The sequence below is a fragment of the Pan paniscus genome, chromosome 12 (genome assembly GCF_029289425.2).
Source record: "Pan paniscus chromosome 12, NHGRI_mPanPan1-v2.0_pri, whole genome shotgun sequence".
In the NCBI taxonomy this organism is placed as follows: Eukaryota; Metazoa; Chordata; class Mammalia; order Primates; family Hominidae; genus Pan; species Pan paniscus.
In genome coordinates, this window is record NC_073261.2 from 101,226,149 (window position 1) to 101,248,804 (window position 22,656).

At 53.0% G+C, this 22,656-nt stretch overlaps 1 protein-coding gene across 5 annotated transcripts in view; it reads left to right on the forward strand.

Moving 5' to 3' along the window:
* The window catches only part of DNMT3A (DNA methyltransferase 3 alpha), a 115,543-nt gene that overhangs the window by 52,485 nt on the left and 40,402 nt on the right, over nt 1–22,656 (forward strand). For all 5 annotated transcript variants that reach the window (XM_034952744.3, XM_034952743.3, XM_034952742.3 and 2 more), the window contains 3 exons: nt 8,107–8,377; nt 15,369–15,412; nt 15,825–15,971. In XM_034952744.3, the coding sequence (XP_034808635.1) occupies nt 8,107–8,377; nt 15,369–15,412; nt 15,825–15,971 (462 nt within the window). The remainder of the gene's footprint in view (nt 1–8,106; nt 8,378–15,368; nt 15,413–15,824; nt 15,972–22,656) is intronic.

The following is a 22,656-nucleotide window of genomic DNA, read 5'->3' on the forward strand; positions in this document are numbered from 1 at the left end:
CCCCCCACCCCCACAGGACCCCCCTTCCCTGGTGATCGCTGCAGGTGGGCTGCAGCCTGGGGACAGGGCTTCTTGCCCCAGGTGCCAGGGCCTCATCTCCCCTGTGCCATGACTTTCACCTCTCTTCCTCCTGGATTTTAGTTTTTCTGTGTAAATAACTATAGTAAAGCAACACTTAAAAACCACTTCTGGCCGGGTGTGGTGGCTCACACCTGTAATCTCAGTACTTTGGGAGGCCGAGGTGGGTGGATTACCTGAGGTTGGGAGTTCGAGACCAGCATGGCCAACATGGCGAAACCCCATCTCTACTAAAAATACAAAAATTAGCTGGATGTGGTGGCACATGCCTGTAATCCCAGCTACTAGTTGGGACTGAGGCAGGAGAATCGCTTGAACCCGGGAGGCGGAGGTTGTAATGAGACGAGATCACACCATTGCACTCCAGCCTGGAGAACAGAGTGAGACTGCGTCTCAAAAAAAAAAAAAAATCACTTCCATAAAATTAGCTGGATGTGGTGGCACATGCCAGTGGTCCCAGCTCCTTGGGAGGCTGAGATAGGAAAATCGTTGAATTTGAGGCTGCAGGGAGCTATGGTCACACCCCTGCACTCCAGCCTGGGCAGCAGAGTGAGACCTTGTCTCAAAAAAAAAATTTTTTTTAATTACTTCCATAAAAATAAAAAGTTAGGTGTGGTGGCAGGCACCTGTAGTCCCTGGTAAAACTGAGGCAGGAAGATTGCTTGAGCCCAGGAATTCAGGGCCACAGTGAGCCGTGATCATGCCACCGCACTCCAACCTGAGTGACAAAGGGATATCCTGTCTCTTAAAAAAAAGAAAGAAAAAATCACCTCCCCATATTGGGAGTTTCAGACATTGCCCCACCCTGGGACGCAAGGCTTTGCCTGGAGTGAAGGAGGGGCAGGAGGTCTGGGTCTGGCCCAGACTTTGGGCAAAGGGGGAAGAGGAGGGGGCGGCAGGGCTGGGGAATTGGTTCCGGCTGGGCAGGCCACAGCAGAGGGCTCCTCCTTGCCTTGCCTCTGTCTTTTGCTTGAGTTGAGCGCTGCTCAGGGGAGGGCCAGCAGCCTCTGCCCGGCCTTTCTTGGGCACTGCACTGCCGCCTCTGCCTTCTTCAAACCCTGGGGGCATTTGTGAGCTTGCACTTTTCCGAGACTCAACCCAGAGCGGGAGTCGGCCTTCAAATGCCTCGCCTGTACCTGGGCCATCCTGGAAGCTTTACTGCTCAGAGGCGTGTGACCCAAGGCAGGCCTCAGAAAAGCGAGTATCGCTCCAGCTCCCCTAGGATCCCTGTGAAAATTACATTTATTAATTTTATAAGCATATGTGTGCCCAGTCCTGTGTGGGATGCTAGAGAGCCATAGGTGGAGAGGCCTACAAAGTTAAATAAGATTGGCCGGGTGCGGTGGCTCACGCCTGTAATCCCAGCACTTTGGGAGGCTGAGGTGGATGGATCACCTGGAATCAGGAGTTTGAGACCAGCCTGGCCAACATGGAGAAACCCCATCTCTAAAAATACAAAAATTAGCCAGGTGTGGTGGCAGGCACCTGTAATCCCAGCTACTTGGGAGGCTGAGGCAGGAGAGTCGCTTGAATCCAGGAGGTGGAGGTTGCAGTGAGCCGAGATCGCGCCACTGCACTCGCCTGGGCAACAGAGCGAGACTCGGTCTCAAAGAAAAAAATAAAGTTAAATAAGGCAAGGCTCACAGTCGAGGAGGGAGGCCACAGTAAACAGATAATTAGATTCAGAGGTATGAATTGTAAGGAGATTGGGTGAGAAAGGGCTTTGTAAACAAACGTGGCATGCATTGGCTGGGACAGGAGTGACAGCTGCGGTGGGTTCACCCCCACCCTTCAGGGCAAGGCTGGGCCAGCAGCTGTCCACACCTGCCAACTACAGGGGGCTGAGGGGTCCAGATCCTTCCACACACAGACTTTAAAAATGCTCCTTAGAAGACAGAAAGTGGAAGAGTGGTGACTGGGGGGAGGCGACTGGGAAGTTAGTGTTGAATGGAGACAGTTTCTGTTTGGGATTGTGGAAAAGTTCTGGAGATGGATGGGGGTAAAGGTTGTATAACCATGAGAGTGTACTTAAAGTATGCTTGAAAATGGTTAAAATGGTAAATGTTATGTATGTTTTACCCCAGTTTTTTAAAAGTTTAAAAAAGTGTTTCTAGGCCGGGCACAGTGGCTTACGCCTGTAATCCCAGCACTTTGGGAGGCTAAGGTGGGTGGATCACGAAGTCAGAAGTTCAAGACCAGCCTGGCCAAGATGGTGAAATCCCGTCTCTACTAAAAATACAAAAGTTAGCCAGGCATGGTGGCAGTCAGCTGAGATAACACCACTGCACTCCAGCCTGGACAACAGAGCGAGACTCCGTCTCAAAAAAAAAAAGTGAGCGATCTTGGCTCACTGCAAGCTCTGCCTCCTAGGTTCACACCATTCTCCTGCTGCCTCCCCAGCAGCTGGGACTACAGGCGCCTGCTACCACGCCCAGCGAATTTTTTGTATTTTTAGTAGATTCGGGGTTTCACCATGTTAGCCAGGATGGTCTCAATCTGCTGACCTCATGATCCACCCGCCTCAGCCGCCCAAAGTGCTGGGATTACAGGCGTAAGCCACCATGCCTGGCCAAAAAAAATGTTTCTTAAGCCAGGCATGGTGGCTCATGCCTGTAATCTCAGCACTTTGGGAGGCTGAGGTGGGTGGATCACCTGAGGTCAGGAGTTTGAATCCAGCCTGGACAACATGGTGAAACCCCATCTTTACCAAAAATACAAAAAGTTAGCCAAGTGTAATAGCAGACACCTGTAATCCCAGCTACTTGGGAGGCTGAGGCAGGAGAATCACTTGAACCCAGGAGGCGGAGGTTGTAGTGAGCCGAGATTGCGCCACTGTGCTCCAGCCTGGGCAACAAGAGCGAAACTCCATCTCAAAAAAAAAAAAAGTGTTCCTTTGATAAAGACAGTCCCTGTCCTTGCCCCTACCCTCAGCCCAGGGTTTTTCAAAGACATTATTGCCATTTTGTCTGGACTAAATCTCTGTTGGGGGGGGTGTCCTCTGTCTGGTGGGGTGTTTAGCAGCTTCCCTAGCCTCTACTCACTAGATGCCAGCACCTCACCCTAACCTTGTGGCAGCCAAAAATGTCTTCACACACATGCCAGAATGTCCTGGTGAGGAGTTAGCAAAATCGCCCCAGTTGAGAACTACGGCCTTAACCTGCCTCAAAAAGCTGCTCACAGGAGAGGACTGAGGAAAAGCCGGAGGCAAGGTGGGGGTTCTGCCCAGAAGGAAAGCGAAGATTGGCAAACTCGGAGGGACCCCAGGAAGTGGTGGGCAGGATTTGAAGACCCAAAGTGAGGTATACCGGGTGGGGGTAGGTGGACAGTGGGTGATAGGACCAAGCTGTACTGAAATCTAGAATGATACTAGATTCACAACCCTCCTGTGGCCCCCATCTGGCCCCCCACAGGAGGAGAAGTGATGGGTACTTACTGCGGCTTTTCCCATTCTGAAATTGTCACCTGCAGCTGCACCTGCTGGTGGTGCCTTCTAGGATGGTCGGCACCCCCAACCCAGCCCTCTCCCAGATAATGGGCAACATGAGTATCTCGGGGGTGTGCTGTGTCTCTTTCAAGATGACTGTCAAAATAAAAGCAAACAAAAGCAGATTGTTTAACAAACATGGCAGCAAAGCTGAAACTCCCTCTAGCTTGAGTGCAGGAGGTTCTCACTTTTAGCTTCGTCTTTGCCATTCACGAATCAATTGTGAATATTGTCTGAGCACCTGTCAGGTGCCCCACTCCCTGCTAAGTCTAGCCGGATCGAGCAAAGTCTCTGCCCTCCAGATCGAGCAAAGTCTCTGCCCTCCAGAGGTCAACAAGCTGTGGAGACAGGGGAAAGGAGGGGAGGAGAGTGGCTGGGAGGAGGACATGGAGTTGGGGGCAGAAGAGGCCAGGCCTGGCTGGGGTACCCCTCCCTCCTGGGCTTCCAGGCTGAGGTTTCTGCCCTTCTCACCAGGGATGGCTCCTTCAGTGAGCACCCAGCTCTTCCCCAGAGACTTGGACAGTTGCTTCAGGCCATTTGACTGGGACCTTTTTCCTTCCTCTGGATGGTTTTGTCCTGCTGGTCACCCTGAGCCCCAGAGAGCCCCATTGAGGGGCCACACTTAGCTTGAGGGAGTTCTTGATGGGTAGGATGAATCAAGGGTTGAGCGTGGCAGAAGTCATTGCCCCCCCCGCCCCCAAATCCCAGAACTTTGGCTGAATCATCTCATCCAGAACCTGAGAGAGCAGGTGAGCAGGAGGGGATGGTTGGGCAGAGGATGGTGTGGACCAGATGCGGGAGTGGGGATTTCAGCGGGTGAGCTAACCCGGGGCTGGAAATGTGCAACGTGCCCCACTCGCCCATCATCTGCCCAGCATGCCCGGCTCCCGCCTGGCTTTGGGGGCATCTCTGGGAGAATGGCGCATCTGGTGCTGTTGCAGACTGGGGTCCGTGGGCAAGGCCAGGGCAGGGCTTACTCTTGTGCATGAAGGACTGGGTTGGTCGGGAGCCTGGGGCTGTGTTGGGCCTCAGAGCCGGCCCTCATAGGTCTCTATGCTACGGAGCCAGCAGTCAACAGGAAGTGAGTCCCAGCATGAGAGGAGGCCATGTGGTCCCAGGCAGGAAGTGAGTGACAGTGGAGTTGCCTCCAGCAGCTTTGCGGGGCTCAGAGCCTGCCCCAATCTGAGGTGTCTGCAGGGCAGCAAATGATGAGAAGAAAGGAAGACGCAGCCATGAAAAAGTCTGGCTCTGACCTAAGCTTCTTAGCTCAAGTTAGCCAGGCAGGACCCCACGCATACCTCTATGGTAGTGCCATGTTGGGGGCTTTGGGGTACCTGGAACAGCTGGATCCCAGAAGGTGGCTGCAGTGCAGGGGTACACGCCACTTTTCAGGCTGCTGGGGCTCATGACTGAGCCTTGAAGGGTGACAGACAGAGTTTACACCAGGGAGGACCATTCTAGGCTGGAAATGCCCTCTTTGCTTAAGCAGGGAGGGAGGAGAGGTGTTCTGAGTTCTGGGGAGGGTCCTGACACACAGGATGGAGGCAGGGGCGATAGGCAGGGGTCTGCCGTTCCACTTTCCTTCCCGGATTTGGCCTTCCTGGCTCTGCTGGCATCAGCCCAAGCCCCCAAGTGCAGTGGAGGACTTCTCGCTTTTACCAGTCACCTCCTCTTCCTCTCGTTGCAGCCCCCTGCCTCCAACTGCTGAGGAATACACACATGCAGCTTTCTGTGGGTGCTTCCCTCCTGGAAGCAGGCCTGCCCAGCTGCCCCGCACAGCAGGAAAGGAGCTTGGCAGGCCCTGCAGTTCCTTCTGCTCCCTCTCCGGCTGCTCCCTGTGCCCGGGTCCCCATCCAGGGAGGAAAGCATACCTGAGAAGACTCTGGTTTTGTTTTTGTTTTTGTTTTCCCAAGGCCCTTGTCCCTAATTGCCACCTCTGGGGGTTCCTTGCCAAATAACAGTGGGTTGAGAGTTCAGGTCCTAGACCGTTAGAGCAAAAGCAGCCTTGGAAATAGGGCTTTGCAGGGGAGGGGCTGGGGACCCAGTGCTGTCTCAGGCTGTGCACTTGAGTGGTGGGAAACTCTGGAGGGAATTTGGCAGTATCTCTGCACATTTAGCTGGACAGGCCCTTTCACCCGGCCTGACCACTTCTGGAACTCCGTCCCATGGAAACACGCAGCTGTACAGAGCTGTAAGTGCAAGGGTGTTCACTGCAGTGAAAAGCAAATCAGCCCAAATGCCCACCATCAGGGAACGGCATGCATACATTTTGGAGCATCCAGATCCATCTGCACTGGGATGGAGGGATGCCCACTCTGCTTGTTAAGTGAAAAAGCAAGTTGCAGAACATTACGACTAGTATGATACCCTTTTGGAAAAAAACATTTCTGGATCTGAATGTGTATATGAATACATATGTATAAACATGTAACTTACACATGATTGTCAATGCATAGGAAAAAATCTGGAAAGGATGCTCACTGAACTGTTAATAATGGGTACCTTAGGGGAGAGATTTTGGGGGTAGGGAGCTGAAATAGGAGCTTTAACCTTTTAGCATTATTCATTTTTTGTTTGTATAGTTTTGTTTTTTTTTTTTTTTAAGATGGAGTCTCACTCTGTTGCCCAGGCTGGAGTGCAGTGGAGCAGTTTCAGCTCACTGTAACCTCTACCTCCTGGATTCAAGTGATTCTCCTGCCTCAGCCTCCCAAATAGCTGAGATGACAGGCATGCGCCACCACACCCAGCTAATTTTTAGTAGAAACAGGGTTTTGCCATGTTGGCCAGGCTGGTCTCAAACTCCTGACCTCAGGTGATATGTGAGGGAGCCTGCCTCAGCCTCCCAAAGTGCTAGGATTATAGGCATAAGCCACCACGCCTGGCTATAGTTTGATTTTTTTATGATATATGTGTCTGACTTTTATAAGTAGAAAAAAAAAGACAAGAAAGACAAAATCTCCATTGGTCTAGACCAGTCATCTCCACCTGACAGGTGGGGAAACTGAGATGCTGAGAGCAGTGCCTTCCTTATCTGAGGCTTGCCGAGCTGATGCTGTCCCTGCCTTTCTACTGGGTAGGTGTTCTGTATACGGAGCCAGCGAGGCAGAGTTGCTGAGTGCAGCCTGGTGCCTGTGGGTGTGGCAGAGTGCCGAGCCGTGGGGACCCCTGCCTGTTCCTGTCCCACACTGGACACCTCCATTCTTCTTGAGGTGTCCTGGCCCACTTGCCTCTGGATGGCTGAGGACTGAATATATATACACAGCAGAGCACACAGCAGGCACCCGGCTCTCCTGCTCTTGCTTTGTCCTTGCAAAGCCTGTGACCTGGAGCAAATCACAGAATTCCAGAGAGCCTCAGGTTCCTCACCTGCTTCCCAGGGAGGCTGAGAAACTCTGAGGAGGTAGTAAGTGAGGAGCTTTGTCCACTGCGCAGTGACACACACAGACAGCCAGGATTATTCTTTATTTGATTTTTATTACCTGGAACCTTAGCGAGTTCAGTTCTTAGACTCTAGGGGATAAAGAAATGATTTCCCTTGAAGGGAGAATGAGAGACCCCAGTGCTCAGGAAGAGTTGTTGCAGAGCCTGAAAACTGTTTGCCAGAGCCTTGGCTCTTCTGGGTCTGAGTGCCTGAAAGAATCTGGGGCGGCCCAGGCCAGGGGAGAAGGCTACGCTAGGCTATGAGCCCACAGAATGGTTTTTTGGGGGTCCTCCTTCGACTCTCATGCCTCAAGAGACCAAGAGGAAAGCTGGGAGGGCACTGACCACAGAAGTCAGACCAGCCTGAGTCCCAGACTTGATCTGGTGGCACTGGAATCTTCTGAGGGAGGGGGGATTCTTATTGGATTATGGGTGGCACAAGGAGCTTTTTTTTTTTTTTTTTTTTTTTTTTTTTGAGGCGGAGTCTTGCTCTGTCGCAAGGCTGGAGTGCAATGGCGTGATCTCGGCTCACCGCAAACTCTGCCTCCCAGGTTCAAGCGGTTCTCCTGCCTCAGCCTCCCGTGTACCTGGGATTACAGGCATGCACCACCATCCCCAACTAACTTCGTATTTTTAGTAGAGATGGGGTTTCTCCATGTTGGCCAGGCTGCTCTTAAACTCCCGACCTCAGGTGATTCGCCTGCCTCAGCCTCCCAAAGTGCTGGGATTACAGGTGTGAGCCACCACGCCTGGCCGGAGCATTTCTTTTTTAACAGGGGCTGCAGAGAAGGCTTGGACGTCCTGTGTAACCTCAGTGAGTGGCAGTGGGATGGGGGAGCTGATCCCTTGAGAAGTGCAACCAGGCTGGCAAACCTGCTTGGATTCTTTTCCTGTTTCTGAAGCTGGAGTCCACAGACTCGTGATTTCAAGGGGTCAAGCCCAGGAATCCTTTGATGTTGAAAGCAAAATTGTGAATGTATCTGTTTGCATGAAGGTTTATATGAACACAGTTTCTGGACAGAAAGTGCATAACCTTCTCTAGAATTTCAGAGCAGTCAATGATCCAAAACAGGCTAAGCCCACTGATCTAACCCTCCTCTTGTGTATCTTTCTTACATTTGCAGGTGGAAAGTGGTGACACGCCAAAGGACCCTGCGGTGATCTCCAAGTCCCCATCCATGGCCCAGGACCCAGGCGCCTCAGAGCTATTACCCAATGGGGACTTGGAGAAGCGGAGTGAGCCCCAGCCAGAGGAGGGGAGCCCTGCTGGGGGGCAGAAGGGCGGGGCCCCAGCAGAGGGAGAGGGTGCAGCTGAGACCCTGCCTGAAGCCTCAAGAGCAGTGGAAAATGGCTGCTGCACCCCCAAGGAGGGCCGAGGAGCCCCTGCAGAAGTGGGTGAGTCCTCAGCACCAGGGGCAGCCTCTTCTGGGCCCACCAGCATACCCTGAGAGTCAGGGACTTGCCTCTCCAGCAGGTCCCAGGAAGGATGGTCTGGGTCATGGCTAAAGGTCTGCTTGCCAAGGCTATGACCTGGAGGCTACTGGCTGGATGCAGCCTGCGCATATGTTTTATTTGGCCCATAGAGTGTTTTAAACATTTAAAAAATTAGTTGCCAGTATTTAAAAATCAAAAAATTTCACATAAAAATCTGGAGTTTTGGCTTCTCATGAAAAAAAAAAAAAAGCTAGATCTGGCAACAGCGGTCTTTCATAACGCCAACGATTGCTAGACTGGGATAATGGCGGTCCCTCCATCGCCTTCTGTGGCTGGTTATGGGCCTTAGTTTTCTGCAGCTCTACCTGGCCTGCTTACTCTCCCACGTGCCCTGCAGTTCCTGGGGATTGCTGTATTTGTAGCCCCTGGCCTGGGCACTCAAGGGCAGCAGATACCCTGTTTGCCTCCCTGAGTGCAGAGGTCCTGAGCCCACCCTAGTTGGGCTGACTCGACTGGAAATTTGGTTGTGACAGTGGCGTGGGGAGAGGGCTGGGTGATTGTATTCTGTGTACTGCCCAGCCCAGGCCTCTTCATCTGGGGACTTTTTGGCCTAACCCTGGAAGCCTGGAAAGTTGCCCACTTTTCTCTTTCAGGTTAAGCCAGCAATTTCAGGGCCAACCGAGCTGTAAACATGTTAGTAATGAGGACAACTAGCATTTGTACAGGGCTTCACAGTTTACAAAGCGCTTTCTCATACATTATCACATTTGATCCTCCCAGGGCCCTGCCAGGTTGTTTTGCATATGTGCATTTTAATTTCAAAAAGTCTTCCTTCCAAGCGTGTATGATGGAATGAGTAAATTGATTAATTGGCGTAACTTATTTTGCATGGATCCAACCTAATGTTCATGCAGGATAGAGAACATTTCCAGAATACAAATTTCCAAACTTATTAAGAAGCTTTTATTCATTTATTATTCGACAAATATGTATGATGCTCCCACTATGTGCAGAACACTACAGAGGGAATCTGTATTAGTTGTTTTATTTACTCCTCTAACAATCTTATTCAAGAGATAAGATTATCCTCATTTCAGGAGAAAAATATTGAGGCTTAAAGCGATGATGTGACTTGCTCATGGAGCCCCAACCTTAAGTGGCAGATCCAGGGCTCATTCAGTCCTGGTCTTGTGCCTTTCTACTATTTTCCGCTGTCCTGGAATGGGGCTTGGTGCGGAGAGGGGTCCTGAATTGTCTAGGCCTCTTGCACATATTCTGATACTTCCCGAGAGTGGGAAGGGCCTGAGGGGAGTGAAACAGATGAGGAAAGGGAGAAGACACCATCCTTCCCATTAACAATGCCAGGTGTGTGAGAGAACCCATCAGCCCTGCCCTTCCAAATGTGGTGCTTCCCATGGGCTGACTGCAGTTGACTTCGCTTCCCAGGACCCCACCATGACTCCTGCCGAGCTGCTACCCAGGGTCATGGCATTCCTTCCTGCCCTGCAGCATGGAGCCGTAGCCCCAAAGCTGTTCTCTGGCCTTGAGGGTTTGTTTTCACGTTGGGATTTCCCTACTTCCATTTCTAGCTGTTCTCAAGGGCTCCTGCATCGATCAGTCAACAGGTGTTTCTTAAAACACCCATTCAGGGTGTGCTAGGATCCATACCAGGGACTGGGGAAACTATTATGAACAAAAACCTGGTTCTTGCCCTCAAGGACCTCACAGTCAGCTGGAGAGACAGACATTAATGAGAAATCCACGCTTAAAAAGATGAGATTACACATGGAGATAAGCGCTCTAAGGGAAGTGAAACATGTCCAGGGGAACTGCAACGAAGAACCTGAGTTGGCCTGGGCTGTCCAGCCCGAGCTGAAGGGCGAGGGAGTCCACTGGGTGAGGGGTAGAGGGAGAGAGTGAGAACAGAGAAGAAGGCTCCCAGGTGGGAGGGAGCAGGGCACCCAGGGAACTGATAGATGTCACAAGGCTAGAGTGCAGAGAGCAAAGGAGAAGGGTGTGGAAAGTGCTGGGGCAGACAGGCCAGGCCTTCAAAGGTGGCTGCCGGGGTGGGGAGTGGGGGGGCGGGGAGGCGGGGGGTGGGGAGGCGGGGAGTGGGCAGTGTGTGTGATGTAATCAGCTTTGCAATTTGAAAAGCTCATGTCATCTGGATCCTGGGATGGAATGGAGGAGCTGGGAAGCAGGATGACATCGGAGGGGCTGATGAGCAGGATGGCAGCAGAGATGAAGGGAGGGGACAAATGCCGGGAACATGAGAGGTGAGGGAGAGATGCTGTCAAGGATGATTCCTGGGTCTGGGACTTTCAGACAGGTGGATCTTCCTTAGAATCTTAGTGCTGAGTGTGGTGGGCAAAAACTCTTTAAGTCTCCTTGACCTCCAAAATTTGGCCTTGAGGCTGGGCACAGTGGCTCATGCTGGTAATCCTAGCACTTTGGGAGGCCCAGGCGGGCAGATGACTTGAGGTCAGGAGTTCGAGACCAGCCAGGCCAACACAGTGAAACCTTGTCTCTACTAAAAATACAAAAAAAAATTAGTCGAGCTTGGTGGTGCATGCCTGTAGTCGCAGCTACTCGGGAGTCTGAGACAGGAGAATCACTTAAACCCGGGAGGTGGAGGTTGCAGTAAGCCAAGATTGCGCCACTGCACTCCAGCCTGGGCAATAGAGTGAGACTCCATCTCAAAAAAATACAAAAAAAAAACCAAACTTTGGCCTTGGTACACTCCTGTGTGGTCCCAGCTATCCAGGAAGTATAGATTCTGGCAGGGATCAGAGCTGGTAGGATCCCTGAAGGCCACTGCACTGCCTGGAAGCTGAAATTGGTGAGATGTTACCTCGCGGGGTGGGCAGTGGCCTAGGCTCTGCCAATGTGCAACGGACAGTGGCTTAATCAGGGTGTGGAGGCTCGGTCACGGTTCCAGCAGTCAGCTGACATAGAACACATGCTCAGCTGGTTGATTCAGATGAGGAAGGAGACTAAGGCCCCGGAGAGGATGTGGCTCGGCCGTGGTCTCCTTTCAGTTCCCCTTATTCCAGGTCTCTTTTCAGGGGATGCTCTCCTGGAACCCCTTTCATTAGCTCCTGTACAGCAAAAACAGACTTTTTAAGGCAGCGTTTCTTGTAGCCTGAGCATGTGCTGAAAGTACAGCCAGGAGAAAGAATCAGGAAGACGGGAGATGATGAGATGAGTGATAGGGACAGGAGCCAACACCCGACAGGCCTGTGCTTGTCTTGGGTCTGTTCCTGCCCCCGCCAGCATTAATGCCATAATGATGATGATTCAGGTGGCAGTGGCGATGTGGCTTTCCCTTATTGAGTATTGACTGTATTGGGCATTCTCTCTCCTCGCTACTCACAGTGGTCCATAGACCAGCAGTGTTGGCAGCACCCAGGAATTTAGAAATGCAGAATTCCAGGCTCCACTGAAGACCTGCTGGATCAGAATCTGCATTTTAAAGAGGGCCTCATGCTTCCCATGTATATGAAAGTTTCAGAAGCTCTGCTGTGTATTATGCCCCATGTGTGATCACGGGAGGAAGATTTTTTTTTTTTTTTTTTTTTGAGACAGCGTCTCATTCACTCTGTCGCTCAGGCTGGAGTGCAGTGGCACAATCTTGGCTTACTGCAACCTCCACCTCCCAGATTGAAGCGATTCTCCTGCCTAAGCCTCCGGAGTAGCTGGGATTACAGGCGCCAGCCACCATGACTGGTTAATTTTTGTAATTTTAGTAGAGACAGGGTTTCGCCATATTGGCCAGGCTGGTCGTGGACTCCTGATCTCAGGTGATCTGCCCACCTTGGCCTTCCAAAGTGCTGAGATTACAGGCATGAGCCACTGCACTCAGCCTGGAAGACTCTTATTATCCTCATTTTTCAGATGGGGAGACTGAAGCTTCAGAAAGGTTAAATTACTTACCCAAGATTATGCAACTGGTGAGAGACCAGATTAGGGTCAGCACAAAACCCCTCTCTACTCTGAGCATAGGGCCCCTTTTCAGGCCAGTGACTGCCCTCTGAGGTAAACCTGGCTACAGCCTGGTCATGGAGATTTGAGTTCATTTTAAAGAGAACTTGGGTGGCCTCTGGCTGAGTATAGCTCAGACTAGGAGGCGAGTGTTAGAAGCACCCTGGCCTCCCCTGCCCCCAAGTCCTGAGATGCACTAGGGTCATGTTCGGGCCTGTCAGGGCCACACTGGAAGGTCACAACCACCTGGCCCTGGCGGTGACCCTGGGCCTGGGCGAGGAGCAGTTGGGCTGCATAGGCCGTACTGAGAGAGCAGCTGACCCTCCCTGACTCACGACAAGTGCCGCATTCCGAGGCGGCCCGGCCAGGCTGGAAAGCGTGTGTGTGTGTGTGTGTGTGTGTGTGTGTGTGTGTGTGTGTGTGTGTGTGTGTGTGTGTGTGTGTGTGTGTGTGTGTGTGTGTGTGTGTGTGTGTGTGTGTGTGTGTGTGTGTGTGTGTGTGTGTGTGTGTGTGATCACTCAAGTGGGCATGCGCAGAGTCTGTCAGGGAGAAAATTCCAGAAAGAAGCCAGTTGGAAACTGCATAGGGAAAAATCGTTCTGTTTTGGGGAGCTTGGGGGGCTGGGAAATTAGGAAGGGGGTCACATTGAGAAATAACAGTAGTGGTGCAGCGGAGAGGGAGCTTGCCGGGGCATCCGGACCCCTGAAAAGCTCATCTCAGCTCCGGCCTTAAGTCACTCCACCCCCCAGGTCTCAGCTTTCTGCAAAATTTAAGTGCTGAACAAGTACTCAATGATCTCTGCAAAGCCTTTCAACCCTGATTTTCTAATATTCTAATGAATAAATAATTATCCGTAAAAGTAATTAAATGCCATGGAGGGTCCCAAGTAGGAAACGTTTGAGGTTCTAAAGCGGGCTGGGGAGAAAATGCAGTCGGAAGCCCCAAGTCCAGGTCCGAGAGCCAGCCCGGGGGTCCTCCACTCCCCGCCCTAGCCGCAGGGCTGACACAGTGGTTCCCAGCGCCACCGCGAGCCCCGGAGCCCCGCCGCGTCAGGGTCCGCCGGGACCGCCAGGCCGCCCCCAGGCCGCCACCTGATCGCGGACAGGCGCCCCCTGCTGGGAGCCCGGGGCCTCACCAGGCAGAGCAACGAGGTCTGGGAGGAGGGGGAAGCCCTGGCCTGGGAACGGGGAGGCCCCGGACAGGCTGCAGGGGGCCCCCGCGAAAAAAGTGGGGAGCTGGCTGTGGTGGGAGAGAGGACGGAAAGGAAACAGGGAGGCAGAGCCAGACAAGATGGGTGAGACAGCCCTTAAAAGGCCGGTCACGAACAAAGCGCTGGCGAGTGCGCGCCCGCCCACGCGCACAGGTGCCCGCGACAAGACGCCCCGTCCCCGCCCACGCGGCCCCCGCGGGCTGAGCCCGGCGCCAGGCCCGCACCCACGGTGGCCCTCCTGCCTCCCTCCCCCTGGTGCTCCCAGGCCTAGCTAGCGGGAGTCGCTGTCACCAGGGACAGAACCACCGAGGACAGCGCTGTCCTGGGCGCCCGGGGTCAGCCCAAAACCAGTCCGGGACCCCCCTGTCACAAGGGAAGGGAGTGGCCTCCCGGGCTGAGGACCCGCGGCGTGAACACTGTGGCTGGCTTCCGCTTCACAGCCAGGAGATGAAGTCGGGGCTGTTTTTTCCGTTTCAGGCTCTTTGTCTCCCCCCACCCCAAGCTACCATGAGCCAGCCTTAGTGACCTTCCTGCAGTGGGCCCAGGCCCGATACGCTGTCGGTTCCCGACAAAGAAGCTCAGGGGCCCAGGTGGAAGGAGGGCTCACTTCCCCACCTCCAGCAAGAAGCTATGGGAGGCAGAATCAGCCAGCCCAGCAGCCTCCGGGGCGCTGGGCCTGGAAGGGGTGCCTGGAAAGGGTGGTGAGGACCTGGTGGGGAGTGCAGGGGGATGCCTGGGAGGAGCGCAGCTCCCCTCATGCTGGGGGCCTGGAGAAGCACAGGGAGAGGGCAAGGTCTCAATAGGGAAATTGAGACTTCCCTGCCAGGACCTGGAATCAGGGCCCAGTAGAGGAAATGAATCCTTAGGGAAGGAGAACCACACTAACATGCATTGAGCACCTACAGTATGCCAGGCCCCACAGTAGGCACTTAATGCTCACCATAACCTAATGATTTTAGAACATTTATCTACCTTGATTCAGTGGGAAAACAGGCCAGGAGAGGTTACAGAGGTCACACTGGAATCCAAACTCAAGTCTTCTAGATTAAAGGCTGAGCTCAGGGGCCTGAGCATGGGGCAGGGAGTGGAGGGACGGAGAATGAGATTAGTAATAGAATCATAATATTTGGACCTGCAGGCGGACCTTGGAAATCGCATCCAGCATCCTTATTTTCCAGATGAGGAAACTGAGTCTCGTAGAGAGGAAGTTGCTTCACCGGGGTCTTGTTCCAGTTGGCCCGGTACCCACCGCCCCCCAGTACATGCCCTTATGCCCAGAAGGCCTCTGCAAACACTCCCTTGCAGGGCCAGGGAGGCCGCTCAGGCTGGCCCTCTGGCCCAGGCCTTCCTGCACCCCCTCCTCCTTCCGCACCCCCTCTGCCTTCCTGCTCCTCCTCTGGGGAAGGAGGTCTCTTGACTGGGAGCAGCAGAATGGGGGTATTTTTAGTCCCCTTCTGTGTACCTGAGACAGAGTTGACAGGCCAGAAACCCAGCTCTGAATTTCCTCGTGTTCCCTCTTGCCTGGGCCTCAAGGCCTGCCCCTGCCCGAGTTCTTTCTCTGCCCTAGGCCCTGCTGGGTCCTCAGGGTCAGCACTGTGCCTGGCATGTGGTGGGCCATCATATTTAACACATGAACAGCTAAACGGCCAGAGGACCCCCATCCCCTGTGGCAGGGACCCCAGGCACAAGGTGGGGCCTGTGAGCCACTCCAGTAATTCTGCCGACCAACGAACTGGTCCCTTTGTTCTTCCCTCTCCACAGGCAAAGAACAGAAGGAGACCAACATCGAATCCATGAAAATGGAGGCAAGTGTTCCACCCCCAGGGGCTCTGTGGATCCTGATTCTAGAAGAAGGACACGGGTGGCGAGTGTGTGTGAGGGGGCGGAGGGTGGGCCCCTCCTCCTTCTTTACACATCCCTCTGTGGGAAGGAGAGGAAGTGGGCGTGGAGGTTGGAAGTCCCCCAACAAGGCAGCCGGCTCATCCCCCTCCAGAGGCCAGACGCCTCCCTTCGTGGCCTGTGGCTGTGTCCATGTGCCCCCCCACCCCCGCCACACATGCCCCTCGCTCCTCCAGCCCACACGGGGCCTGCCCAGCACTCCCAGGGGTGCCCTCTCTGGCCAGGAGCCAGTGTCCACATTGTGTTTGAGGCGAGTGCCTCCTTGGTGGGTCCGTCAGTGCCCACCCTAATGCCCTAATGTCTGTCTCTCTGTCCTAGGGCTCCCGGGGCCGGCTGCGGGGTGGCTTGGGCTGGGAGTCCAGCCTCCGTCAGCGGCCCATGCCGAGGCTCACCTTCCAGGCGGGGGACCCCTACTACATCAGCAAGCGCAAGCGGGACGAGTGGCTGGCACGCTGGAAAAGGGAGGTGAGGCGCCTTCTGGCCTGGGCCCCAGCCCGTCCTGCAGAACTGGAAAACCAGAAGTGATGGGCCTCAGTTTCCCCTTCAGGCTAACCCTTAGAACTTACTGGGAGCCTCTTAATCTCTAGTCAGTGATGACTGGTTCATCTGCTCCTTCAGCAGATGCTTATTGAACACTTACTGTATACCTGGCTGTGTACTAGACCCTGGGCGTATACGGTTCCTGCTCTCATGGAGGTGACATTCTGATGGGGGAGACAGGCAGAACATAAAGAAACAAGGGGCTGAAATAGAAGATAGCAGAGGCCTGCTTTAGTTGGGGTGGTCAAGACAGGCTTCTTGGAGGAGGTGGCATTTCAGTTAAGATCTGAAGGAACCGAAGAGCTGGCTCTGTGAGGAGTGGGGTCAGGGAGAGTGTTCTAGGCAGAGGAAACAGCACCAGCAAGGCCTTGACTTGTTTGGCAAACTGTATGCCAGGGTGAAATGGCAAAGGAGAAAGGGCCAGATGCAGCCAGAGAGGCAGGCGGGGCTCCACACATCAGTTGGAGACCTGCAGGGTCTGCCCAAAAGCTGGCTTACTTCTGACAATACTGGGCAGCCATAGAAGGTTTCTGTGCACAGGAAGGATGTGATGTGGATTTGAGAGGCAGCAGTGGAGACAGAGAAGAGCTTTGGGGTGTATTTTGGAGCTAGAATAGCTAGGGCTTGCTGATGGACCGGCAGGGAGGGGAACTGGTGGACTCAAGGAGGACTCCCAGGGGTCTGGCCTGAACACCTGGTGATGGTTGTGCCATTTGCTCAGATGGGAAGACCCAGGGGAGGATGAGTTTGGGACAGGTGGGAATTGAGGGCTCCGTGTGAGATGCCAGGTGCCTGGAGCCTGGGCTGTAGGGAAGTACGGGCGACAGAGGTGGGATTTGAGAGCAGAACCCTGGCATTTAAATCCATGGGAACTTAAGGGCTCAGCAAGGGGAGAGGGAGGAGAGACGAAGTCTCAGAACATGTCCATGAAAACCCCGACATTTCTGGGCCACATGGAGAGGAGGAGTGGCAGGCAGTGGGGACTGAGGGAGAAAGCAGTACAGAGCGGTGTCTGGGGAAGCACGGGGTTTTCCCAGAGGGTGGCTGCCCAGCCCTAGGGAAAGCTGAATTCACTGAGACATGCCCATGGCGTTGGACAACCTGGAAAGGAGCTGGTGACTTTATAGAGAAGCTTCTGTGGGGGTCGGGGAGGTGGGAACAGCCCGTGGAGGGCTTCAGCCATGCAGAGAGGTGAGAAAATGGAGGCTGAAAGACTGAGGAGGGAAATCAACTCGCCACGCACAATTTTTGAGCTGTCTTGTATGTTTGATTAGTAGAGAACTGGGTACAAAGAGAAGTGGGTGGTGACCTAGCTGCACAGGAAAAGAGAGGAAACTGCCACCACGTGGGGCACTTCACGTGAACTCAGCTCTCATTTCGTCTTTACCCCAGGCCTCCAGGGGAAGGCGGCCCTGTTCGTCTGTTCGCCTTTGTGTGAGAGCTTTCTCTAGAGAAAGTGCAGAACAGAGGCCAGGCGCGGTGGCTTACACCTGTAATCTCAGCACTTTGGGAAGCTGAAAGGAGGTCAGGAGTTCGAGACCAGCCTGGCTAGCTTGGTGAACCCCTGTCTCTACCAAAAATACAAAAAATTAGCCAGGCGTGGTGGCTCATGCCTGTAATCCCAGCACTTTGGGAGGCTGAGGCGGGCAGATCACCTAAGGTCAGGAGTTCGAGACCAGTCTGCCCAACATGGCAAAACCCTGTTTCTACTAAAAAGACAAAAAATTAGCCGGGCATGGTGGCAGGCGCCTGTAATCCCAGCTACTCAGGAGACTGAGGCAGGAGAATCACTTGAACCCGGGAGGCGGAGGTTGCAGTGAGCTGAGATCACACCACTACACTCCAGCCTGGACAACAAGAGCAAAACTCTGTCTCAAAAAAAAAACAAAAAACAAGAAACAATTAGCCAGGTGTGGTGGTGCGTGCCTATAGTCCCAGCTACTCAAGAGGCTGAGGCAGGAGAATTGCTTGAACCCGACAGGTGGAGGTTGCGGTGAGGCGAGATTGCGCCACTGCACTCCAGCCTGGGCAACAGAGCAAAATTCCGTCTCAAAAAAAAAAAAAAAAAAAAAGAGAAAGTGCAGAACAGGGTGGGGGTTCTGGCTGCTTGATTGTTTTCTTTTCCTCTGGGATCCAGGAAGGCAGAAATTACTTTCCCGGAAGAGCCCGGAGAAAGGGCAGCCTGTCTGAGGTCTGGGAGGAGAGGCACTTACCCCTGTGCGTGGAATGTTGTGTTTGGGGTGGAAATTCAGGAATGGGGCTCTTCTCTCCAAGTCAGTTGCTGCACTCCTGGGTTCCCCGCAACCCAGAAACAGGGGCTTTGCTTTTTAGCTCCTGGTTCTGTGAGCGAAGTGTTTCTGTTCTCATTTAGCCCTGGGGCAAGAAGCTTAGACTATGACTTTTAGGAACCGGAAGAACTTTCAGAAATTCCATGATTCTCAAACTCTGCTCCCTTGAAGAAGCAGTATGGAGGCCTGCCCTCAGTTACAGTGAAAAAAAGGGTTCTTTCCTCAACTCCCAGGAGAAATTAGATCATAGACACATTTTCTCTATTTTAGGTCTCTACTAAAATTTAAAAAGACTTTTTTGGGCTGGACGCAGTGGCTCACACCTGTAACCCCAGCACTTCGGGAGGCCGAGGCAGGTGGATCACCTGAGGTCAGGAGTTTGAGACCAGCCTGGCCAACATGTTGAAACCCCATCTCTACTAGAAATACAAAAATTAGCTGGGCATAGTGGCGGGCACCTGTAATCCCAGCTACTTGGGAGGCTGAGGCAGGAGAATCACTGGAACCCAGGAGGCAGAGGTTGCAGTGAGCCGAGATTGTGCCACTGCACTCCAGCCTGGGTGACAGAACGAGACTCTGTCTCAAAAAAACAAAACAGACTTTGTAAAACTCATGAACATTTTCTAACATATGCAGAAGCAGAGAGTAGTGTAACGACCTCCCATTGCCATCACCTGGCTCCAGCAATTATCAAAAGATTTTCTAGTAAGTCTTCAACCCTTGGCATTTGCATCCCCACTCCCAACCAATGAAGGTAGCAGTGGGCATTAACAGAAAAACCAAAATGTTGATTTAATTTAAAAGACTTTAGTACACTTGACTTGCGATGTGGAGATCTCCAAACAAAATATATTTTCTGCTAATAACATTATTCCTTATTCCTATGCTGTAATTAAAGAATTCCATGAATTCCAGTACAAGTTTTAGAACTACTGATCTCATTTTCAGACTAGGGGACTTGGGGCTACCGAGTTTTATAACTGGCCACAAGCTCCCAGTGAAGAATTGGGAACAGGACTAGAATGGAATTAGAATTTACGTTTCCTATTCCAATGTGGGGCCCAGCCCCTGACTGTCACACAGTCTCCTCCTGGGCTATGCCTGGGGTTAGGAAGGGGCTAGATGCAGGTATCAAGAATGGGGAAAACACAGGTAGCTTTCAAGATTCCCAAGTCGCCCTCAGACTCAAGAGTAGTAGCTGTTGCTATCAGGCTTGTTTTCTTTGTTTGTCTGTTTTTGAGACGGAGTTTCACTCTTGTTGTCAAGGCTGGAGTGCAATGGCTGGATCTCGGCTCACTGCAGCCTCCGCCTCCTGGGTTGAGGCGATTCTCCTGCCTCAGCCTCCCGAGTGGCTGGGATCACAGGTACCTGCTGACACACCCGGCTAACTTTTTGTATTTTTAGTAGAGATGGGGGTTTCACCATGTTGGTCAGGCTGGTCTTGAACTCTTGACCTCAGGTGATCTGCCTGCCTTGGCCTCCCGAAGTGCTGGGATTACAGGCGTGAATCACTGCACCCGGCCTATCAGGCCTGTTTTTGTTTTTTGTTTTTTGTTTTTTTGAGACGGAGTTTCGCACTTGTTGCCCAAGCTGGAGTGCAATGGCACAATCTCAGCTCACTGCAACCTCCATCTCCCAGGTTCAAGCGATTCTCCTGCCTCAGCCTCCCGAGTAGCTGGGATTACAGGCGTGCACCACCACACCTGGCTAATTTTTTGTAATGTTTTCTAAGTGGTGTAACAACAGCACAGACATTTCTCCTCTTTTCTCAGTCTCATTTTGCTCTCTGACATTTGAGCCCTTCTGAAACTGCCTCCCTGGGCCTTCCCAAGGCCCCTGCAGGTTCCTCCCCACCTCCTTCAGCTGATCTCAAGCGGCAACCTCTGTTAACTGCATCCCCAGATCTCCACCCCCCACCCTCTGCCAGTGTTGATCCACTAACCCCTTACCCACCCTCCTAGATCCAAGTACCCTCCTCCTCCCAAAAAAGGCACCTCCCCTCCTGACAAACCACCCAGCCTTCAGGACCCAGCTCCAGCTGTTCCCCAGGCAATATCACTTGAAGGGCCAGCCAGCACTTCCTAATCTCAGAATGCAACGCCTGCAACCTTTCATTCGGGGCACCTTTACTGAGCCGGTTTCCAGAAGCCTCCACAGCTGAGTGACATGTAAGATACTGGGACTACCAGAGGCATAGAGGATTCCTAGTTTTCCCATGATAGGATGAGGGCTCATAGCACCTGCAGAAAGAGCTGCCCTGAACGGGGCGTAGACGAATGCTGCCTGGGGTCATCTACGCATCAGCAGGGGTGGCTTCTGGCTTTTGACGGTTGAACTGGAATTTAGGGGAGGGCTGAGGAAGGCATTTCAGAGGGAGGAATACAGCAGGCACATACCTCCCGAGGCACAAGACACTTGGGCTTTTCAGGAATGGGAGTTTGTTATGGTGGTGCACAGCGGGTGTGGGCAGAAAGCAGCTAGGAAATGTGGCTGGAAGGTGGGGCAGGGGCCAGAAGGAGGAGCTGCCACCAGACCCCAGGCTGCACCAGCCCTTCCCCTAGGCTGTGTGCCCCACCTGGGGGGCTTCTTCCCTGGGAACGCACTCCCCAGCTTAACTTCCTTCTCCTTGCCCACCCTTGTTGGACCACAGTTACTGAGTGAGCCTACCCCAGATTACCCCCTTCAGGCTTTCCCTCCCCCAAGATTTAAGACGACTCAGAATGTCACAAAATGAAAGAAATGGAAAATAAGTGAACGGGGAAAATGAGACATTTCTGCAGTCCCTGAGGCTGAAGTGAGAATTCCTGCTGGAGCTGGGAAGGAAGTTGTTGTCTTCTGTCTGTTCCATCTCCTGTTGCTGTTCCTTCACCTGCTTACTAGTCCTGTAAGGACTAAGCTCTGTTTTAATCATGATCACACCCTGCCATAGAACCTCCAATGGCTCCCCATTGTCTCCCCCATCATGTCAGATACCCTCTGGCTATTTCTCAAGTCTTCAACCCTTCGACCTCCACAATCAACCCACCCCACTTTCACTACAGTCCTCTAATAGAAGGGTGTCCCCTAGGAAGGGACCTTGCCATGCTCCTTCCTTCCTTCCTGTCATCGTTCTTGCTGTGATTTCCCCAGTCCATTCTTCAGGGTTGAGGCCAAGAGCTGCTGCCTCCTCCAGGAAGGTTTCCAAGATTTCTCCAGTCCACAATGACCTCTTCCCTTCCCTGAATCCCTGTAACCCTTACTGGGGTTTGTTTGTTTTTTTGAGACAGTTTCACTCTGTCTCCCAGGCTGGGGTGCAGTGGTGCAGTCTCTTGGCTCACTGCGACCTCCACCTCCCAGGTTCAAGTGATTCTCGTGCCTCGCCTCAGCCTTCCCAGTAGCTGGAATTACAGGCACACACCACCACACCCAGCTAATTTTTATATTTTAAGTAGAGATGGGGTTTTGCTATGTTGACCTGGCTGGTCTCGAACTCCTGACCCCAAGTGATCCGCCTGCTTTGGCCTCCCAAAGTACTGGAATTACAGGCATGAGCCACTGCACTCAGACTGTCCTTACGGTTAATATTACTTAGCACTCAATCATATTTCATCAGGGTATTTTTCACTGTTTCTTATGTGTTGATCACATCTTCCTCTGTCTGGCCTAATGCAATGGGCAGGGAGAACAGGCCCAGTGAATACCTGCCGGTTGGCTAAGCAGTTGGGAGGTAGGTGAATGTGGGACCACTTCTCTGGGAGCATGAGATCTTAGATTTCCACCATGACAAGGGCCCACACACTTGATTTCGAGGTGGTTTTTCCAGGGGTGCTGACAGGTATACCTGGAGGATGGCATGGGGACCGGTATGGACAGCCTCCATGGGTAAAGGGGGGCCAGAGTCTCCTCCATCCTGTGTTCCTGCCATTCTCACCAGGCTTCTGAGCTGAGGAGAACCTTCCTTGGCCTGGCAGAGCTGGCCAGGGCTGTGGGGAGGGCAGGGGTGGGGCAGTTCCTCCTCCCAAAGGAAGGCAATCCCTTAGCTCCTCTTCCTTCTAATTCTCAGAGCAAAATGCACTCTGATGGAGGGCTTGAGGGTTAGGAAGGGCCTCTCGCTTCATTAGCCCTCCCTGTAGCTCTGCAAGGCAGATGAGCACAGAGACCCAGGGTCAGTAGCTGGGCGGTCATCTCGCCTGGGAAGCCACTTACTCCAGTTTGTGTCGCGGCTGGTGGTTTTAGGACTCAGTTACAGCACATTGATGGCATGACTCGCTCATTAATCTCTTCACCCCAGCCGGATTCTAAATTCCGTCTAGGCAGCGGGTACCATGTCCTATTGTTCTAGG